Source organism: Chionomys nivalis, assembly GCF_950005125.1.
Source record: "Chionomys nivalis chromosome 23 unlocalized genomic scaffold, mChiNiv1.1 SUPER_23_unloc_1, whole genome shotgun sequence".
Taxonomy (NCBI): Eukaryota; Metazoa; Chordata; class Mammalia; order Rodentia; family Cricetidae; genus Chionomys; species Chionomys nivalis.
In genome coordinates, this window is record NW_026646869.1 from 2,488,479 (window position 1) to 2,507,246 (window position 18,768).

The 18,768-nt window shown below is 51.5% G+C and overlaps 1 protein-coding gene across 2 annotated transcripts in view; it reads right to left on the minus strand.

Annotated features, from left to right (window-relative positions):
- Sult2b1 (sulfotransferase family 2B member 1) overlaps window positions 1–16,076 on the minus strand; it is a 28,793-nt gene extending 12,717 nt beyond the window's left edge. The window contains exon 1 of one of the 2 annotated variants that reach the window (XM_057760985.1): window positions 15,946–16,076. In XM_057760985.1, coding sequence (XP_057616968.1) covers window positions 15,946–16,007 — 62 coding nt within the window. In that variant the 5' untranslated portion in view covers window positions 16,008–16,076. Of the gene's footprint in view, window positions 1–4,938; window positions 5,055–15,945 lie in introns of those variants that run through there. The other variant, XM_057760986.1, reaches the window with a different exon arrangement.
- Window positions 16,077–18,768: the final 2,692 nt, after the last annotated feature.

The window sequence follows — 18,768 nt, forward strand, 5'->3', positions numbered from 1 at the left end:
TGTAGCCCCAGGTATGATTTAGTCTTTGATCTCAGCAGCTCCTTGAGAGTTATTTCTTTCCCATTATAGGAGAGGGAAACTGAGTCACCTTCCAGGGGAGAATCTTGTTCCCTTAGGCACCCTGAAATGATTCCCGGATGAGTAAGTACATTAAAGTGGACACCTGGGCCACCGCTCCACTGATAACAGAAACAAACCCTCTGAATACAGCTCACGTCCTGAGAGGCCAAGCAGCAAGGGCCCAGGGCCCAGTTACGTGTGACCGAAAGAGTGTGTGAGGGAGACAGTGGATGGCTGGTACAGGGATGTGGGGGACGAAGGGATAAGCGTGAGAATGAGTGAATGAGAAAAATGCACAAACACCCGACTGACTGGGAGAGCGAACGGATAAACGGCCGAAGGAAGGAAAGACTGACCAAGTGAAGGACAGTCCCGACATCTGCGTCCCCTCCCTTGCCGGTGCCTCCAGCCCTGGAGGGTGCAGAGACTTTACCAGCCAGGAACTGGAACTCAGATTCTCCTGCAGGCTCCTCCACAGTCCTCCCACACCTTCCTCCTCATCCCCACCTTCCCCCCAGCTCTGGCCTCTGCGAAGGAGTCCATCTCTCTAACCCTGCTGCTCCTAGGCTCACACAGCCTCTTTGGATTCTACATCTTGTGGTTTTCTCATTTCTGGTGCCAATACCCGCAGGCGGTCTCCATCTTAGCACTGAAAGTGATGAGGACAGGTCCTCTGAAGGCCGCCAGCTCAGCCCCTTGGGGGGTAGAGAAGAAGGGCTGAGTTTGCACAGGCCCCCGTGTCAGGAGATGCGTGGTCCCCACTAAGACCCCCATGGTGAGGTCTCCCCACCAGCAGGAGAGGACCCACCTAGAACCAGCTCTGCCCTTCCCCTGATCACACCATAGCACCTGTCTTACTGAAAGACGTAACCACGCCATTACAAGGCTCCACACAGCATCCCGCCTGCCCTGTTCCTCTGTGCCATCAACTCTGTGGCCCCACATTCTGAGTCAACCCTGCAGTGGGGTTCTCCTTACCTTCCATTCCTCTCCAGACTCTTCCCTCCCTGTGTGAAATATGCATGTTCTCACTGGACCTTACCCTGGAAGACAGCTGTAGACGTTGGGCTGGACACACATGTATCCTTCAGCCAGCTGCACCCCCAAGCTACACAGGAGTCCCTCTGAACTGTTTCAGTTCACCCAGCTCAAGCTGAATATTGCCTCATCTTACCCTAAACACAGGGCTCACAGATGTCACCTGGAGACTTTGTCTTTTGAAATAGTTGCACGCACACACGTACACACACACACACATACATACACATACATACATACACACACATACACACACGCACGCATACACATACACATACATACATACACACATACACACACGCACACACATACACACACATACACACATACATACACATACATACACATACACACATACACACATACATACACACATACACACTACATACATACATATACACACATACACACATACCCACACATGCACACAGATACACACATACACACACATACACACACGCACACACATACACATTCACACATACATACACATACACACATACATAGACACATACATACACATACACAATACATATACATACATACATACACATACACACATAAACACACATACACACACAATACATACACATACACACATACATATACATACATACACACACGTGCGCACGCGCACACCTTGGAAAAGAGACCTGAGTCTAAACTCCAGTTCCAGATGTGTCCTGCACACTCTCACAGCCGCAAAAATATTTCACCCAATTTTTTTTTTTTTTTTTTGATTTTTCGAGACAGGGTTTCCCTGTGGTTTTGGAGCCTGTCCTGGAACTAGCTCTTGTAGACCAGGCTGGTCTCGAACTCACAGAGATCCGCCTGCCTCTGCCTCCCAAGTGCTGGGATTAAAGGCGTGCGCCACCACCGCCCGGCTTCACCCAATATTTTTGTTCCCCATGTTTTGTCTCTCACTTGGTTCTATGAGTTCAGGCATGCAACCTTCTACCCACGGTGTCAGACCAGTACTAAAATAGGTTAGGATTCTAGGGTGCTTGGGGCTTCAGATTTACTGAGTGAAGGTAATCACGCCGCATATTCTGACTATCTTCATTGTCCAGGGGCTTTCATAAGTGAAAGAACTGTCTTTAGATTAATTTATTTATGTTATCTGTGTGGATGTTTTGCCTTCATGTGTCTGTACACCACGTGCCATGCCTGAAGAGGCCACTAGAGGGCCCCAGAGCCCCTGAACTGAATCTACAGACGGTTGTAAGCCGCCATGTGTGCCCTGAGAACTAAACCTGGGTCCTCTGCAAGAGCAGCCAGCGCTCTTACGCGCTGAGCCAGCTCTCCAGCCTCAAGGACTGTTTATTTTTGGTCAGTCTGTTTTGGTTAATGTCTCCAAAATACTCCCTGCAGTGCCAGCAGTGGAGAGAGCTTCAGCAACACCACGAGGCCTCTGATAATCCCTGACCCAAAGAGGAGACAATGGAGGCTCAGAGAGGTAGAGCAACCTGGCTAATGACACACAGCCATGGAGGGTGGACAGATTTGAATTCCGTAAGTCAGGGAGACACAAAATGGACCCAGGGTGTTCAGAGATGCCCTGGTCAGACCTGCACCCAGCCCCACCACCATGTCAGTCCCACGAGCTGATCTTATAGTTAATAAACCTGAATGAAGTATTGTAACAATCCAGGTGGCAAGGCACATTGCTTCTCGCGGGTACTTATCCAAGAGAAACAAACACTTGGTAATGCTTGCCACAAAAGCACGTGAACTTGGGCTTGCTCCCAACCTTGACATGGAAGCCCTGGTGGATGAGCCTGCAGTCCAGCACAATGGGGACAGCGGACCCCTAGAGCCCGCTGGCCAACCAGCCTGCTCTAAACGACCATCTTTAGGCTCAGCCAGGGACCCTGTCAAAAGAAGGCAGACACATCCGGCAGGATGGCTCAGCAGGTAAAGCCACTCCCTGCCAGGCCTAACAACCTGAGTTGTGAGCATGTGCCACTGTACACATACGCCCACACACACACACACACACACACACACACACTCGAAACAAGTACATAGTGGGTGACACCTCTGACAGCCAAGATTAACCTCTGGCTTCCATGTTCACCTACACATCTGTGCACCTGTGCGCGCGCACACACAGACACACACGCGCACGCGCGTGCACACACACACAGAAGCCTCAGCAGGAGGGGGCCTCTGTGGTGCTAAGGTTTGCGGGGGGGTTCGTCCATCAGCCTAAAAGCCACAGAGCGGAACAGTGCTCTGCATACACCTGGCTCTCCACCACTTCTATGTGACTTCCAGCCGTGACTGTGTGTGCGGACATTGTGCCAAGACAGGAACGGGAAGCAAGCACAGAGACATCCTCAGATAAGCAGGGGTCACATCTCCGAGGGTGACAGAACTCCCCTGCATTGATTTTACTGCATCACTGTCGCTTTGTTTCTTGAGACAAGGCCTGGCCTAAGTAGCCCAGGCTTGACTCAGATTCCTGGCAATCCTTCGGCTGTAGGCCCTTAGTGGTGGGATTCCAGGTGTCACCGTCACACCAGGCCTATGTGGTGCTGGCATGGAACCCAGGGCCTCCTGTGTGCCGGGAAAGTGCTTTGCCAACTCAGCCGAATCCTGAGCCTGTGATTCTCTTTTTTTTCTGGAGCGGGGGGAGGAGGGGTAAGAGGTAGTGTGGTGATTTAAGATAGGACTTTTCTGTGTAACAGCCCTGGCTGTTCTGGAACTCTCTCTGGAGACCAGGCTGGCCTCAGACTCACAGAGACCCGCCTGCCTCTGCCTCCCGAGTGCTGGGATTAAAGGCGTGCGCCACCACAGCCCGGCTGTGATTCTATCTTTTTTTTTTTTTTTTTTTTTTTTTTTTTTTTAAAGATTTTATTTATTTATTATGTATATAACATTATTCCTCCATGTATGCCTGCAGGCCAGAAGAGGGAGCCAGATCTCATTACAGATGGTTGTGAGCCACCACGTGGTTGCTGGGAATAGAACTCAGGTCCTCTGGAAGAACAGTCAATGCTCTTAACCACTGAGCCATTTCTCCAGCCCCATGTGATTCTATCTTTTATGAGTCTCATTTAGATAACGCAACATCCACTATTACAATGATGGCCAGTGACTCTCGTGTCTACCCAGGATATTTGAGAAGACATGCTCAAGATGCCACACCCATGCTACTACCCCACTGCTGGGGGACATGTGAGCAGGCTCCTTCCCTGGGGTGCCTGTTCTTCCATTGATAGTCCACGAGCCCCGGTCAAGGGACAGGGCTCAGAGAGTACTGAGTCCTAATGACAGGATTGATCCAGCCAGCTCCAGATGACAGCATTAAAAACATCAGAAAGTGATGGCATGTGGGTCTGAGACAGGAGGATTGCAAGTTTGAGATCAGCCTGGGCTACGAATTCAGACCACGTCTCATAATAAAGGAAGTGAGAGAGGAAGGAAGGAGAAGTTGAGAAGGAGGAAGAGGAGGGAGGAGAAGGGATTAATCTCAGATGGGGAGCTTTGGAACAGGACATTTCCAGTTTGGTCACAGGAGGTTAGGGCGCCCCTCTGAGCAATGCGCTGTGGGGGTCTCAGAAGGAGCCACATGAGGACTCGGATGTCTGGCAGGCTGTAGCCCCGCTCAGCCAGCCCCCACTGTCTGTTCTGCTGACTCACGTTGGGGTCAGCTCCCCAGAGTCCCCCAGCCTGAGCCAGCTCCAGTCACATCATGGCCAGTGTTTACAGCAGTCCAGCCGCCCAGACTGTGCCTCCAGAATGCCCTTCCTCACATCCGCGCTCCCTTCCATGCTGGCCGCGGCACGGAGTGCATCTGTGCCAGCGTCCCTAACTCCACTCGGCAGGATGACTCACGCTTAGCCAGAGCCAGGGGAAATCTACCGAGTCGACGCTGACTTGGGCTTGCTGGGAGCTTCGTTCCCAGCATCACTGTGATGCGCGCTGGCTCCAGCCCAGGTGCATCGCTGGGTCTCCGCCTTGTTTACTGCCCCTGCCATCACTTACTACTTACTGACTGTTTTCTTTGTGTGTTTCCTTCTTTCAGCGCAGCTTCCCCACTGATAAGGAAGCTGGGATGGTGTTCCTCCCTCAAGAACCAGGAACAGCAGGGTCGGGGGCAGAACTCATCGTCTCTGTTAGATGAACGAATATGTCCCCCACCCCCGAAATGTGCCGGGTGCACAGACGACCTTGAGAAAGAACCCAGTGAAAGACACAAGGTGTTGTCGGCAGCACTGAAGAACTGGAAGCCAAGAGGGAGGAAATGAGCACTCAGTAACGTCTTGCACCCAGCCCCTCACGAAGACATGCAGACATGCTTCCATCTCCCCCACACACACCTCCACCTTGGGACAGGGTTTCTCTGTGTAGCCCTGACCGTCCTGGAACTCGTTCTGTAGACCGGGCTGGCCTCGAACTCAGGGGTCCACCTGCTCTGCCTCCCGAGTGCGGGGATTAAAGGTGTGCACTGCCATGCTGGGCTGGGCATGCTTGTGTCTTGACAGTACCCTCAGCTGATTCTTTACATTTCTGAAACTTACTACACACAAATATTGGCTTTTAAAAAGCTGGGAAACAAACTGAACTCTAGTAATCCGCAGTGTGGAATGCACGGGAGTCAAAGGTCCCGGTGTGTATGGCTCAGATTAAAAAGCATTGGAGAAGCTGCATCTGGAGGGACAGGCCCGTCACCCCAGCACCTGAAAGGTTGAAGCAGGAGGATTTGATTATAAGACTAGCCTGTGAAAGTTAGTGAGACCCCTATCTCAAAACAGAAAAAGGAAGGGTCTTGTGGTGACACACACATTTAATCCTAGCACTTGGCAGAAAGAGGCAGGTGGATCGCCAAGAGTTCTAGGTCAGCCTGTTCTACATAGAGACCTTACCTCAGAAACAAAAACAAAAACGAACAAAACTAAAAAGTAAAAGAAAGGGAGAGAAAAAAAAGAAAAGAAAAGAAAGGGAGAAACACGGTTTGACCGCAGAGCATTGACCTGGCATGCAAAGGGTCCTGGGTCATCCCCAGTGCTACCCAAAGCAGTTTATTTAGGTCATAAAGTATTTCTAGCTGTAGATCACATATATATGTCTGTAACCATTTATTCATGAGTGAGCAACTGCCAAGGTCATCACCATGTGAACCTCAGAAAAGAAGTTCGTGTGTTCATGTGTGTGCGGGTGCATGTGTGTGCACATGTATGCATGTGTGCGCACGTGCATGTGTGCATACGTGTGTGCACGTATATGCATTGTGTACGCGTGCGTATGTGTTTACACATGTATGCAGGTGCGTGCGCGCATGCGTATGTGTGTGCATATGTGTGTGGGCGTGTGCTTGCATGTGTGCGTGCACATATGTATATGTGCACACGTGTGTGTCTCATTTACTTTATGCTGCTCTAGGACTCCTCCTCTGGTTCTCGCTCTTCCCAGCCTCACTGGTCGCAAAACTCACTTCCTTTCTCACCCCTCACCATGTTTGCTATTTGGTGACTTTGAGGACCATCTCACCTCACCCCCAATCCACCGCCCCGAAATGGAATTGCACACAGGGCCTGGTTCATGTTAGAACAGAGCTCCATCGCTGAGCCACATCCCAGTCCCTAGGCAGGGACTCTGCCATGGAGTCATGCCCCAGCCTCATCTCATGCTTTGCAAAGAATACCCTGCTCACTCCTGTCATCATCTTCTGGGGCTGGAGAAATGGCTCAGTGGATAAGAACACTGGTTGCTTATCCAAAGGACCCAGGTTCAATTCCCGGTACATACACGGTGGCTCCCAAGCATCTACAAGTCCAGTTCTGTGGGGTCTTATGCCCTCTACAGGCACCAGGTACATGTGGTAGACAGACATACATGCATACATACACACAGAATAAAAATAAATAAATATTTACATAAAAATGTACATCCTTGTCCTTCAGAAAGTGTTTTCACTTTGAGGAATGATGCCCAACAAAGTATTTCTGACAAACAGAAGCCCTATCTGCTCTGATATTCTCCACCCCAGACTGAGTGAGACTAGCCCATCCTAGGAGCTATTCCCTGGTATCTGGCTGGTTTTGCTCAGGCAAAGATGGTTGGTGCTTCCTGGGTTTGTAAATGAAGTCACCCTCAGCATAGACTCCAGAACGTGAGAGTGCTCCAGTCCTTCCATAGAATGGAATACCCACGGACCCGGCCACACAGGCCTGGACCCCAGTACTCAGGAGACTGGGGCAGGAGGATTGCTTTGAATTTGAGGACATCCTGGGCTATAGACCCTGTCTCAAAAACAAAACAAGCCGGGTGATGGTGGTGCATGCCTTTAATCCCAGCACTCGGGAGGCAGAGGCAGGCGGATCTCTGTGAGTTCGAGACCAGCCTGGTCTACAGAGCTAGTTCCAGGACAGGCTCCAAAGCCACAGAGAAACCCTGTCTCGAAAAACAAAAAACAAAAAACAAAACAAAACAAAAAAACCCCAAATTATTTATTTATTTATTTATTTATTTATTTATTGGTTTTCTGAGACAGGGTTTCTCTGTGTAACAGCTCTGGCTGTCCTGAAACTCACTCTGTAAACCAGGCTGGCCCTGAACTCAGAGATCCGCCTGCCCCTGCCTCCCTAGTGCTGGACTAAAGGTGTGTGCCACCATGTCCAACTCAAAACAAAAAAATTTAAAATTTTAAATGGTGTTTTTATCTCCAACAGCCGACTGACCACAGAATACCTAATTTAGATTTTGAGGTATATGGGGGTTGGCCCACCAGGGAGATGAGGACAGGCTGGGAGAGGTGTCCGGTCACCTGAGGGAGACATACCTACTCAAGGTCCTCTCAGGCCTGTCTCCCTGAAGGGCCTGCAAGGCCTCCTCCCCACCAGCTCTCGACCGGCTCAGTCTGTTCCCTAAATGTTCCACGCTCTGCCACACCAGGTCTCCTAGTGACCTCTTGCCTGAGGCTCTTCCCACCTCTCTCTGCTGTGCACCCCCATTTATTAAACCCCTATCGTGTGCCTTTACTACACAGAACCTCATGCAGACCCAGGTACTGTCTAATGCCACAGTCACCAGCCACGTGTGCTACTGAGTATTTGAAATGCGACCTCAGGGACAGGGGGTTGGGGCTTTGTGTCTTTCCCATCTGTTACTCAGGAAATGTCAGATCTGACCCAGGGAAGATCTGTTAACCGGCAGAGAACAGCCAGGGCCTGCTAGCCAGCTTGTCAGCCGTGACCGGGATGGGATCGAAATGCAAATGGATCTCTCCCCAGGCAGAGCAGCTGCCTGAGCGGTTACCAGACGGAGAAAACACAAACCGCAGCTCTCAGGCTTAGTGTGGGAAAGAAGAACTCTACTTAATAGTGTGGTTTGTTGTTTTTGTGTAAGACAGGGTCTCACTCTGTAGCCCAGGCTAGCCTCAGGCTTACAGCCTTCACTTCCCACACACTGAGACCCCGGTGTGCGCCTCCTCCTCCACTGGTTTGTAGCTGTGGCATCGTTGAGGAAACATTTACCTGGGCTCGTGCTGTATCTGAATAAGTGAGGTGTTGAAAGGCTGAAGGCAGGACTCAGTGGCAATGTCCCTGTCTAGAATCCCCCAGTGTGGGTGCTGGGGTGGGGGGCTGGGTGTGCCTCAGTGGTAGTAATGCACACAAAGGCCTGGGTTCCATCCCACCTAACACAGCAGAAATCAGGAAGAAGGTTTGAGCTGGGGGGATGGCCTGGTGTAAAGTGCTTTCTGTGCAAGCAGGCGCGCTTAAGTTCGCGTCTCAGCACCATATGAAGTTGGGTATGGTGCTGGTGTGTCTGCACCTCAGTGTTGTGTGTGTGTGTGTGTGTGTGTGTGAGATCTGTGCTGGTGTGTCTGCACCTCAGTGTTGTGTGTGTGTGTGTGTGTGTGAGATCTGTGCTGGTGTGTCTGCACCTCAGTGCTGTGTGTGTGTGTGTGATCTGTGCTGGTGTGTCTGTACCTCAGTGTTGTGTGTGTGTGTGTGTGTGAGATCTGTGCTGGTGTGTCTGTACCTCAGTGTTGTGTGTGTGTGTGTGAGATCTGTGCTGGTGTGTCTGTACCTCAGTGTTGTGTGTGTGTGTGAGATCTGTGCTGGTGTGTCTGTACCTCAGTGTTGTGTGTGTGTGTGTGAGATCAGTGCTGTGTGTGTCTGTATCTCAGTGTTGTGTGTGTGTCTGTACCTCAGTGTTGTGTGTGTGTGTGTGAGATCTGTGCTGGTGTGTCTGTACCTCAGTGTTGTGTGTGTGTGTGTGAGATCTGTGCTGGTGTGTCTGTACCTCAGTGTTGTGTGTGTGTGTGTGAGATCTGTGCTGGTGTGTCTGTACCTCAGTGTTGTGTGTGTGTGTGTGAGATCTGTGCTGGTGTGTCTGTACCTCAGTGTTGTGTGTGTGTGTGTGAGATCAGTGCTGTGTGTGTCTGTATCTCAGTGTTGTGTGTGTGTCTGTATCTCAGTGTTGAGTGTGTGTGTGATCAGTGCTGTGTGTGTCTGTATCTCAGTGCCGTGTGTGTGTGTGATCAGTGCTGTGTGTGTCTGTATCTCAGTGCTGTGTGTGTGTGACCAGTGCTGTGTGTGTCTGTATCTCAGTGCTGTGTGTGTGTGATCAGTGCTGTGTGTCTGTATCTCAGTGCTGTGTGTGTGTGTGTGTGATCAGTGCTGTGTGTGTCTGCATCTCAGTGCTGTGTGTGTGACCAGTGCTGTGTGTCTGTCTGTATCTCAGTGCTGTGTGTGTCTGCATCTCAGTGCTGTGTGTGTGTCTGTATCTCAGTGCTGTGTGTGTCTGCATCTCAGTGCTGTGTTTGTCTGCATCTCAGTGCTGTGTGTGTGTCTGTATCTCAGTGTTGTGTGTCTGTCTGTATCTCAGTGCTGTGTGTCTGTCTGTATCTCAGGGCTGTGATAGGGCAGAGAAAAGCGGACCCCTGGGACTCTCTGACCAATCAATCTAGACAAAGTGGAAAGCTCCAGCGTTTGTGTGAGAGACCTTGTCTCAGAAAACAAGGTAGAGGAGTTAGACAGCGCAACAGTGAAAAGCAGTTGGTGCTCTTTCAAGGGACAAAAGTTTGGATCCCAGAGCTCATGTCAGGCAGGTGACAACTGCCTATAACTCTACTCCAAGGGCTCTAGTGCCCTCTTCTGGCATCCTATGGCACCTGCGCCAACACAGCAATGCGTATGCACACACACATGGACACACGGACACACACACAAATAAACAATGTAGGAAGTAATAGAAGCGGCCAACCTGCATCTGTCACCTGTACATTCACAGGTGAGTAGACCAGCACACACGTGTGCACACAATACCTACATCACATTCAGAAGCACACACACACACAATAAAGAAAAAGAAAAAAGAAAAGAGTCAGGCAAGGTGACCATGCCTTTAATCACAGCCATCAGGAAGCAGAGGCAGGCAGATCTCTGAGTTCTAGGCCAGCCTGTCTTACAGAGCTAGTTCCAGGGCGCCAGAGATATAGAGAGAAACCCTGTCTCAAAGAAAGAAAGAAAGGAAAGGAAAGGAAGAAAGAACAGAAGGGGGAGGTTGGTGGTGTGTTACCCAGGAGTGAGCCTGTGAGCAGGGCCCTGTGCTCAGGCTTGGCAGGGCACATTCTCAGGCCGCTCCTGGTCTCTTTCTCCTCCTGCCTCCATTTCCTGGCTCAAGAGGACTCACTGGAAGTTGGGAAAGGAAACAGGAAAAACAAAATCTCCAAACTAGCTAAAAATGCTGTTATTTCCCAGCGTTTGGGAGGCTGAGGCAGAAGGACTGTCATGAATTCAAGGCTAGCCTGGGCTACAGAGTGAGACCCTGTCTCAAAAACCAGAAACTAGGACTGGAGAGATGCCTCAGTGTCTACAGTTGCATCCTGCTCCAATCTTCATCCAGGAGATTGGGGCTTAACTCCTAAGACCCACACTGGCAGCTCCTAACCAGCTATAGCTACAGATGGAGAGTCTGACTCTTCTGGCCTTGATGGGTGCCCACAATCCTTTGCACATGCACACAAACACACACATATACAGAAATTCATAAAATATAAATAAGCTTTGAAAAAAACCAACAAATGACCGCTTCCCCTCACAAATCCCTCCTTGGAACAGACAGTTCCTTTCCATATGGGTACCAATCTCACCCCCCAGCTGTTACCCACTGTATAGACATTGTAGCTCCTCTGGGCCATCTATTCTGGGCAGCAAGGCTGGTGGCCTTTGAGCTTAGGATGTCTGGTTCCTACTGTAATGTTAAGTTGGGAGCGTCACCCCAGCCCCTGGCATCCATCCCAGACCCCTGGACCCCAAATCCCAGCATGCCAGGTCCTGACCCCTCCCTGGGGCATTTAAGTGAGTGCCCAGAAGAGGAACACGTGGTCCCAGGTTTTGCACATGTTCCCTGCTTTTCTGTCTCCCCTGCCATGCTCTCGGCCACCCGAGAGTGTTGCATTTAATAAAACATGGGCATTTTAATTCAGTTTGATTTGATCTGATTGGATTTCTTTGCACCGGCAAAGCAACTCGTCTTAAGATTTTTTCCTAACACCTGCTTTGTTGGCCTTGGTCCCCTCTCGAGGCTTCTGGTTTAGATCTCCCTGCTGCTAGTTGGATGCCCCTTGATGTCTCAGCATTTGACCCCACATTTCCTCCTACAATGACCACACACACTGGGAGTTTCCACTCCCCAGCTTCTGTTCTGTTGGTGCGCCCTAGGGACAGTAAGGCATGACAGAGGGGACTGCCTTGGTCTCTATGGGCTACAGATATCTGCTCACTCTTTCTTTCTTTCTTTCTTTCTTTCTTTCTTTCTTTCTTTCTTTCTTTCTTTCTTTCTTTCTTTCTTTCTTTCTTTTTTCCTTCCTTCCTTCCTTTCTTTCTTTCTCTCTTTCATTTTTTTAAAACAGGGTTTCTCTGTGTAGCTCTGACTGTCCTGGAACTCACAGAATCACCTGCCTCTGTCTCCCATATGCTGGGATCAAAGGTGCGAGCCCCCAGCCTCCAGCCTCCAGCCCCCAGCCATCTCTTGCTTCTTCTTTTTCTTTCTTTCTTTCTTTCTTTCTTTCTTTCTTTCTTTCTTTCTTTCTCTTTCCTTTCTTTGTTTGTTTGGTTGGTTGGTTCGTTTTTCAAGACAGGGTTTCTCTGTGGCTTTGGAGCCTGTCCTGGAACTAGCTCTTGTAGACCAGGCTGGTCTCGAACTCACAGAGATCCGCCTGCCTCTGCCTCCCGAGTGCTGGGCATCTCTTGCTTCTTACCAAGGGGCCTCTACTCTGCTGGCTCAAGCCCCAAGTAGACATCACTGTTGTGTTTATACTTTAAACCTTTCTAAGAGATCCTCCAGTAGAAAACCCAGCTCCGTGCGTCATGTTAAGTCTGTGAAATCTCCCCAGTGTTGAACTGTAAAACCAGAGACAGAAACAAGCTGCCTGGAAGGCCTGATAGCCCAACTATTCAAGAGGTAGGGGCAAGAGGATACCAAGTTCAAGGCCAGTATGGACACCTTAGCAAGATTATGTCCCAAAATAAAGACGGGGAAGTGGCTCCCTGGACAAAGGCCCTTGTTGTCATTCTGAGGACTTGCGTTCCATCCCTGGGACCAGCATGATGGAAGGAGAGCATCAACTCCATAGAGTTGTCCTCTGACCTCCATATGTGTGCAGTGACAGTCACAAGCCCACACACGTGTACAAGAAAAAAATAAACATAACAAAAATTTTGTAAAGGAAAGAGAAGACTGGGGTGTGGCTCAGTGGTAGAGCCCCTGCCTAGAATCCCCAGTGAGGGGTTGGGGTGTGGCTCAGTGGTCGGGCCCCTGTGTAGATCCCTCAGTGGGAGGCTGGTGGTGTGGCTCAATGGTAGGGACTTGTATAGCATCTGTGAGGCCCAATGTTCACCAGAAAAGGATAAAGTACCCACAGAGATTACTGGGTGGGGAGAGTTCTCTATACGCAGGCACAGGAGCCCTAGGCTCCAGTTCTCGGTCCTAGATTTTCTCCCAAGGATGTGAGGGACTCCCCAGTGAGCGCTCACTAAGCCTCTGTGCTTCAGAGGACCACATACCTTCTATGTCCCGCTCCTCCCCACCTTCCTCATACCCAAATTTGTGGAAGGAGAGATTTTGCTTTATGTGACTGAGATATTGGCTTCACACTAATTATGTCTGGGTGACCTTTGGCAACCCTCTTACTTTCTCAGGCTCAGGCTCTCAACTCTTTGGTGGGATGCTGATGTTCGGCCATTCATCTGACTCCCTCTCACTGGGTCAGGTCCCCGGGAGGATTAACTGGGAGGAAACACAGCAGATAGGGGCAGATAGGCTGCTAGCGTGGATGAAGAACCCCGGCTCCTTGCACCTGCTCCCTGTCCTTGCCCTGCCCACCTTCTACATTGCTTTCCTCTTATCACCTCCTCCCCTTTCTTAAGAGAAAAGGTCTTCATTTGGCCTAGCCTGGTCTTGAACTCACGCCGTAGCCAAGGATGATGGTGAAGTCTTCACCCCTGCTCCAGAGTGAGGGACACCTGGCTGCTGTGGCCAGAGCTGTGCTCAACACTGAGCCCCACGCCCAGGCTTGCTCTGTCATTTAGGGTCCTCCAGATCCACAAGAGGCCGTGAGGCTTCATCCATATAAAGCTCGCTAATGACCAATGCCATTATCTAGAACAGTCCAAGGGTTGCATCTTGCCGGCTATCCTTTAGTACAGATTAAATCCTGGACAGTTTGCATCACATGACCCATATCTAGGACAGATAATGGCTCACCTGTTCTTGTTCAAGAGGCTTAAAAGTGGAATCATTTGTTGCCTCTGGGGTGTGGTAGGATGAGGTGCTGCTCTTTGCCCTATGGGATTCTGTTGATGCCCTCTGCCCACCACGCCTGGTCCCTCCTGTAGTCCTGACTCATCCCAAGATCAAAGGTTTCCTAATCTCATTCTTCAGCTCATTCATCCATCCATCCATTCATTCATTCATTCATTCATTCATTCATTCATCCGTTCCTGGTCACTGTTCTCACTAGTTCCTTGTGCCATGGCTAGTTGCCATGGTGCCCAGGACAGATCTGAAGATGGACTCTGATAGTCCGGGTTCTGTGTACCCCTCACTCCCTCTCCCCTGCAGGAACCCTGAACAGCTGAGGTCTGAAATCCAAAATTACATCTTCAACCCCGACAAGCAGTTCAACCAGTAAAAGGGAGCACAGAGATTACCAGGGAAGAGGAAGGACCAAGTGCTCAGGCCCAGAGGTGGGCTGTGGACATGGGGGTGGGAGAGGAGAGGCACAAGGGGCTCAGTTTGCTCAGATGCACCAGGAGAGGAGAGCTGGTATGTGGGGAGCAGACAGGGGTGGGGGTGGGGGAGCATACCTGTCTCCACCTCAAATCAGATCCATCCTGTCCTGATTTCTATTAGTTTTTTTGGCGCATGAAATTCCTTCTAAACAGAACAATTCTAAGCTTTAAAGAGCGTTGGAGGTCATTGCCCTGCGTGCTGCGGAGCCATAGAAAACACTGAAGCAGGGGACAGCGGTGGACTTGGGGTTTAGAAATGAACTTTCTGGGAGTCTCCACAGAGGAAAAAAAAATCAAAAAACTGGATGTGCAAAGGTACCAGGGCAGGGAAGAGTGGGGTGTGACCGGGGAACCTGAAGTCGTGGGGTGAATGGAATGTAGGAGAGGAGGAGAGTGCTGGGGTGGGGGGTGGGGCCGGATGCTAGGGAGTCTCATTGCGGCTGTCAGGGTGGGTGAGGCAGCTCTGCGACCACTGGGGTCAGCAGGCTGGGGAGAGGCTCGACAGGGAGATGATGGGCCATGAGAAGAGTCCGGGACGGAGTGTGGTGTGGGGACTGGCAGGCCCCGGAGACACACGGGAACACACGGAAAGCCGAAAGCACTGAAGCCTATATCCAGAGTGACGGTACAGAAGTGCAGAGAGAGAGAGCGCGCAAGTGACCGACACTCAGCTGCAGAGAACAGTCATTCCAGGGACCCGGTGACCCGGCTAGGAAGAAGCACAGCGCCAGGTTGGGCTGAAAAGAGGCACAGAGAAGAATGTTGAACCAAAGCTGAGGGCCCCAGGATGCTAGCAAGCTTGTCTAGGTCACACAGCAATCAGGCTTCAACGACCTGGACCCCAGAGTCTGGGTTCCTTCATGCCTCTCCACACCCTGGCAGGGGAAGTGAAGCAACCAAGGTGGGGACAGGACTTAGCTGCTCCTCCCGCTCCCGCCCCCGTACCCCCACACGCATCCCAGTCCCGGGAGGGCAGAAGAGTGTAAAGAGTTGGTGATGAGGGCGGCAGCTCACTGTGTGATCTGAGGAGGCTGCGAGCCCTTTCTGGCCTTCTGCATGCTTAGCCAAGAAATGAAGCCAAGAGGAGGGGTGTGGAGCGGTTACAAAGGCTCCGGGAGAAGGGGCTCTGTGATCAGGACACTTCCTCGACCAGCCTCAATTTCTCCATCTGGTAAGTGGGTACTCTCTGAGTGCCTGACTCACCTCCAGGAACAGAGGAACTATGTACACTCCCTACAAGAGGAGCAAGGTGGGCCCTAATCTCTCTGGGTTCTCTTGGCATCCAAGACCCATTTTCTCCTCCGTGAGCATCCCATGCTCCCTGATGTCTCCCAAATGGAGTAGGCACACGTGAGAAGTGGGCTTTATTGCAAGTCCCCAGCTGATGCAGGATCCAGCAACCTTGGTCTTTCAAAGCTTCTGGAGACCAGGCTCCCGGTTCCCCTTACCCAGTTTAGGTTAGCAAAGGTCCCAGCCCCCGTCCCAGGACAGAACAACCGGAGCATGAGAGAGGCATCCCATGACTGAATCCAGTGGGGGTCCCTCCCCGGCCAGGGCCTGACCCCACCCTCCCCAGGCCCTGGCAAGTACGCCGCCTCACCTAATTTCGGAGATACTGTTCTCGAACTTGCCCCACAGGGCCGGGGGCTGTGGCCCGTCCATGGCGGGCAGGGCAGGAGCTAGCCGGGCGTACGTCGGGGCCAGGTGCGCAGCGTCTGCCGCGCCCGCCAGTGCCAGGTGCCTACCAGGCCGGCCCAGGGGAGGGGCACAGCCGGTTCTCCCAGCTGCTGCCCACGCCTCCTGCCGGCGGCAGGGAGGGAGAGGCTGGTGCCCTCCCAAGGCGAGGGTGGAGGCTCCACGCGACCAGAGTCCAGGGCCAGCTGTGGGGATTTCCGGTTGTACCCCAGTGGCCTGGTGGTGCCCAGCTTGTGCCCCGTCTCACGCCAGCGGCCCTCTTCGTTTTGAAGGTTTTGCTCAGCACCTCCTGTCCGTGTGCGGCTCTGTTGAACACTCGGCATGCTGGAGAAGGGCAGTGTCCACTTTGTGGGCTGATTTTGTAAGAGACAAGAGACAGAGGTGCATCCAGGGCAGGACAAAAGGAAAGGGACAGAGAGACACACAGAGATCATCAAAGACAGGGAGAGACAGAAACAGTGAGAAAGACAGAGACATGCACAGACGGTTGGAGACAGAGAGAAGCACGGAGGTAGTGACAAGCAGAGACACAGAGAGACAGAGACACTTCCTAGAAGCTTTGCCTGTCTCACAAGGACCGGTCTGTTGCGTGTGTATCAGCTACAGCTTCCCAAGGAAGAGCTTGAGGTGCTGTGGGTTTGTTGGTGAGCTAAGTCACTCACTGCCCAGAGACAGGAGCCAGTGACAGGGTATGGGTGCCAGGGGTCAGCTGAGTCTCCGAGTACATGGAAGGCAGTGAGCAGATTCAGAACTTACGAGAAGGCTTCAGACTCCTGAGGGGCACAGAGAGCAGCCTCAGGCAGTGACGGATGGGAGGGACGTTAATGGGGGCCACTAGATCGCAGATGCGGAGGGGATTGTGGGTACTCAGGCACAGGGAAGAGATTTGAAGGTGGACACAGTAGCGGAGGAAGGGACCTCACACCGCCTGGGGTGGGTGGAGGAACAGAGGCCCAGGGAGAGTCCCCCCCATCCAGGCACCTGCTTCTGTGTGAATACAGTTCCTTCTCCGGAAGGGTTCAAGCCCCAGAGCCCTTTGTTGCTGGGATTATGAGGGTGGAAACTTAATCCACCCATGATGTGGAGAGGCCGAGCCTTTGGGAAGTGATTAGGTGAGATTAGGTCACCGAGGTGGAGCCCCCTCCCCCCACATCCGGGTGGCTTTAGGAGAGGAAGGCACCACACATCAACAGGACAAAGAACTCCGCGCAGGCGCTCGCGCGCACACACCTGCCGTGAGAGGTGCAGGCATGAAACCACATGCATAAGACTGTTTAGACCTGGTCCTTCCAGATCTGGGAGCCCAAACCAACCTTTTTCCTTCCAAAGCAGCCTGACTCTAGTATTTTCTTCTATTAATGAAAAGCTGACTAATACACACGCATTTAATCACAGATTCCTCCCGTCACACGGTGACCCGCCCCTTCCCCGGCTCATTTACTCCGTCCTCCTGTAGATTCCCACCTTCACCTAGCCACACTCTGACGTACTGTTCTCTTATCTATCGACGCATCTACCCACTCCTCCACCCAGCGACACACCTCCCCCACGCATCTGTCCATTCATCAAGAAATGCACATTACGTCCACAGTCCACAGAGCGCCCACTACCCATCCCCCATCCGCGCACCCATCCATCGGTCTGCACACTGATACACTCGATCGTCGACCGACCAACTTACCTGTTCATCACCCACACATCCATCATCTACCTTCTACCACTCTATCTGTACACATCCATCATCTACCTTCTACCGCTCTATCTGTTCACCCAGCTCCCCACCCATTTGCTTATGAGCCCATTTTAATTTCATCCATCCATCCGCTAATCTACCTACCCATCCATCTCTCACTCACCCATATCCAGCTCATCCATCACTCATCCCTACCACCCACTGATACACCCATTATCAGTCCATCCACCCACCCACCCACCCACTCACCATCCATCCATCCATCCATCCATCCATCCATCCATCCATCCATCCACCATATATCCCCTGACCCACCCATTCATCTACCTGCTCTCGATGCAGTTCCTCTGCTCTGTGCCCATTCATGTAACTAGCCACCCACATACCTACCAGACCCTCTACCCAACCACCTATCAATAAATCCATCCTTAGCCAGGTGATGGTGCTGCACACCTTTAATCCCAGAGCATGAGGATCTCTGTGAGTTAGAACTCACAGCCCAGTCTACAGAGTGAGTTCTGGGACAGCCAAAGCGACACGGAGAAATCCTGTCTCAAAAAACAAAATAAGAATAAAAATTTAAAAAAAAATCTATCCTTACACTCACTGACTTATCCTCCCACTCAGCCAATCCACTCCCATCAATCCAGCCTCGTTTACTCCTCAATGAACTACCCACCCAATAATCCGTTCACCTGATCACCACGTATTCTCATTCAGCCTTCTACCGTTCATGTGTCTACTCGCCCATCTGTCCACCACCATGCCCACCCCACTGCTCCATCCTCCCATCCATCTACCCATCCGTCCATCCTCCCCCACTCACGCATCCATCTGCACGGCTGCTCACCTACCGTCCTCCCATGCACTTGTCCATCTTTGCGCTCACCCCTCCAGTCACAGACCCAATCAGTCATCCGCCACCAATCTTTTTCCAAATTTCGTTTTATTGCGCGGTGTTTTGCCTGCATTTATATCTGTACTAAATGCCCAAGGAAGCCAGAGAAAGCATCAGATGCTTGTGAGCCATTGTGT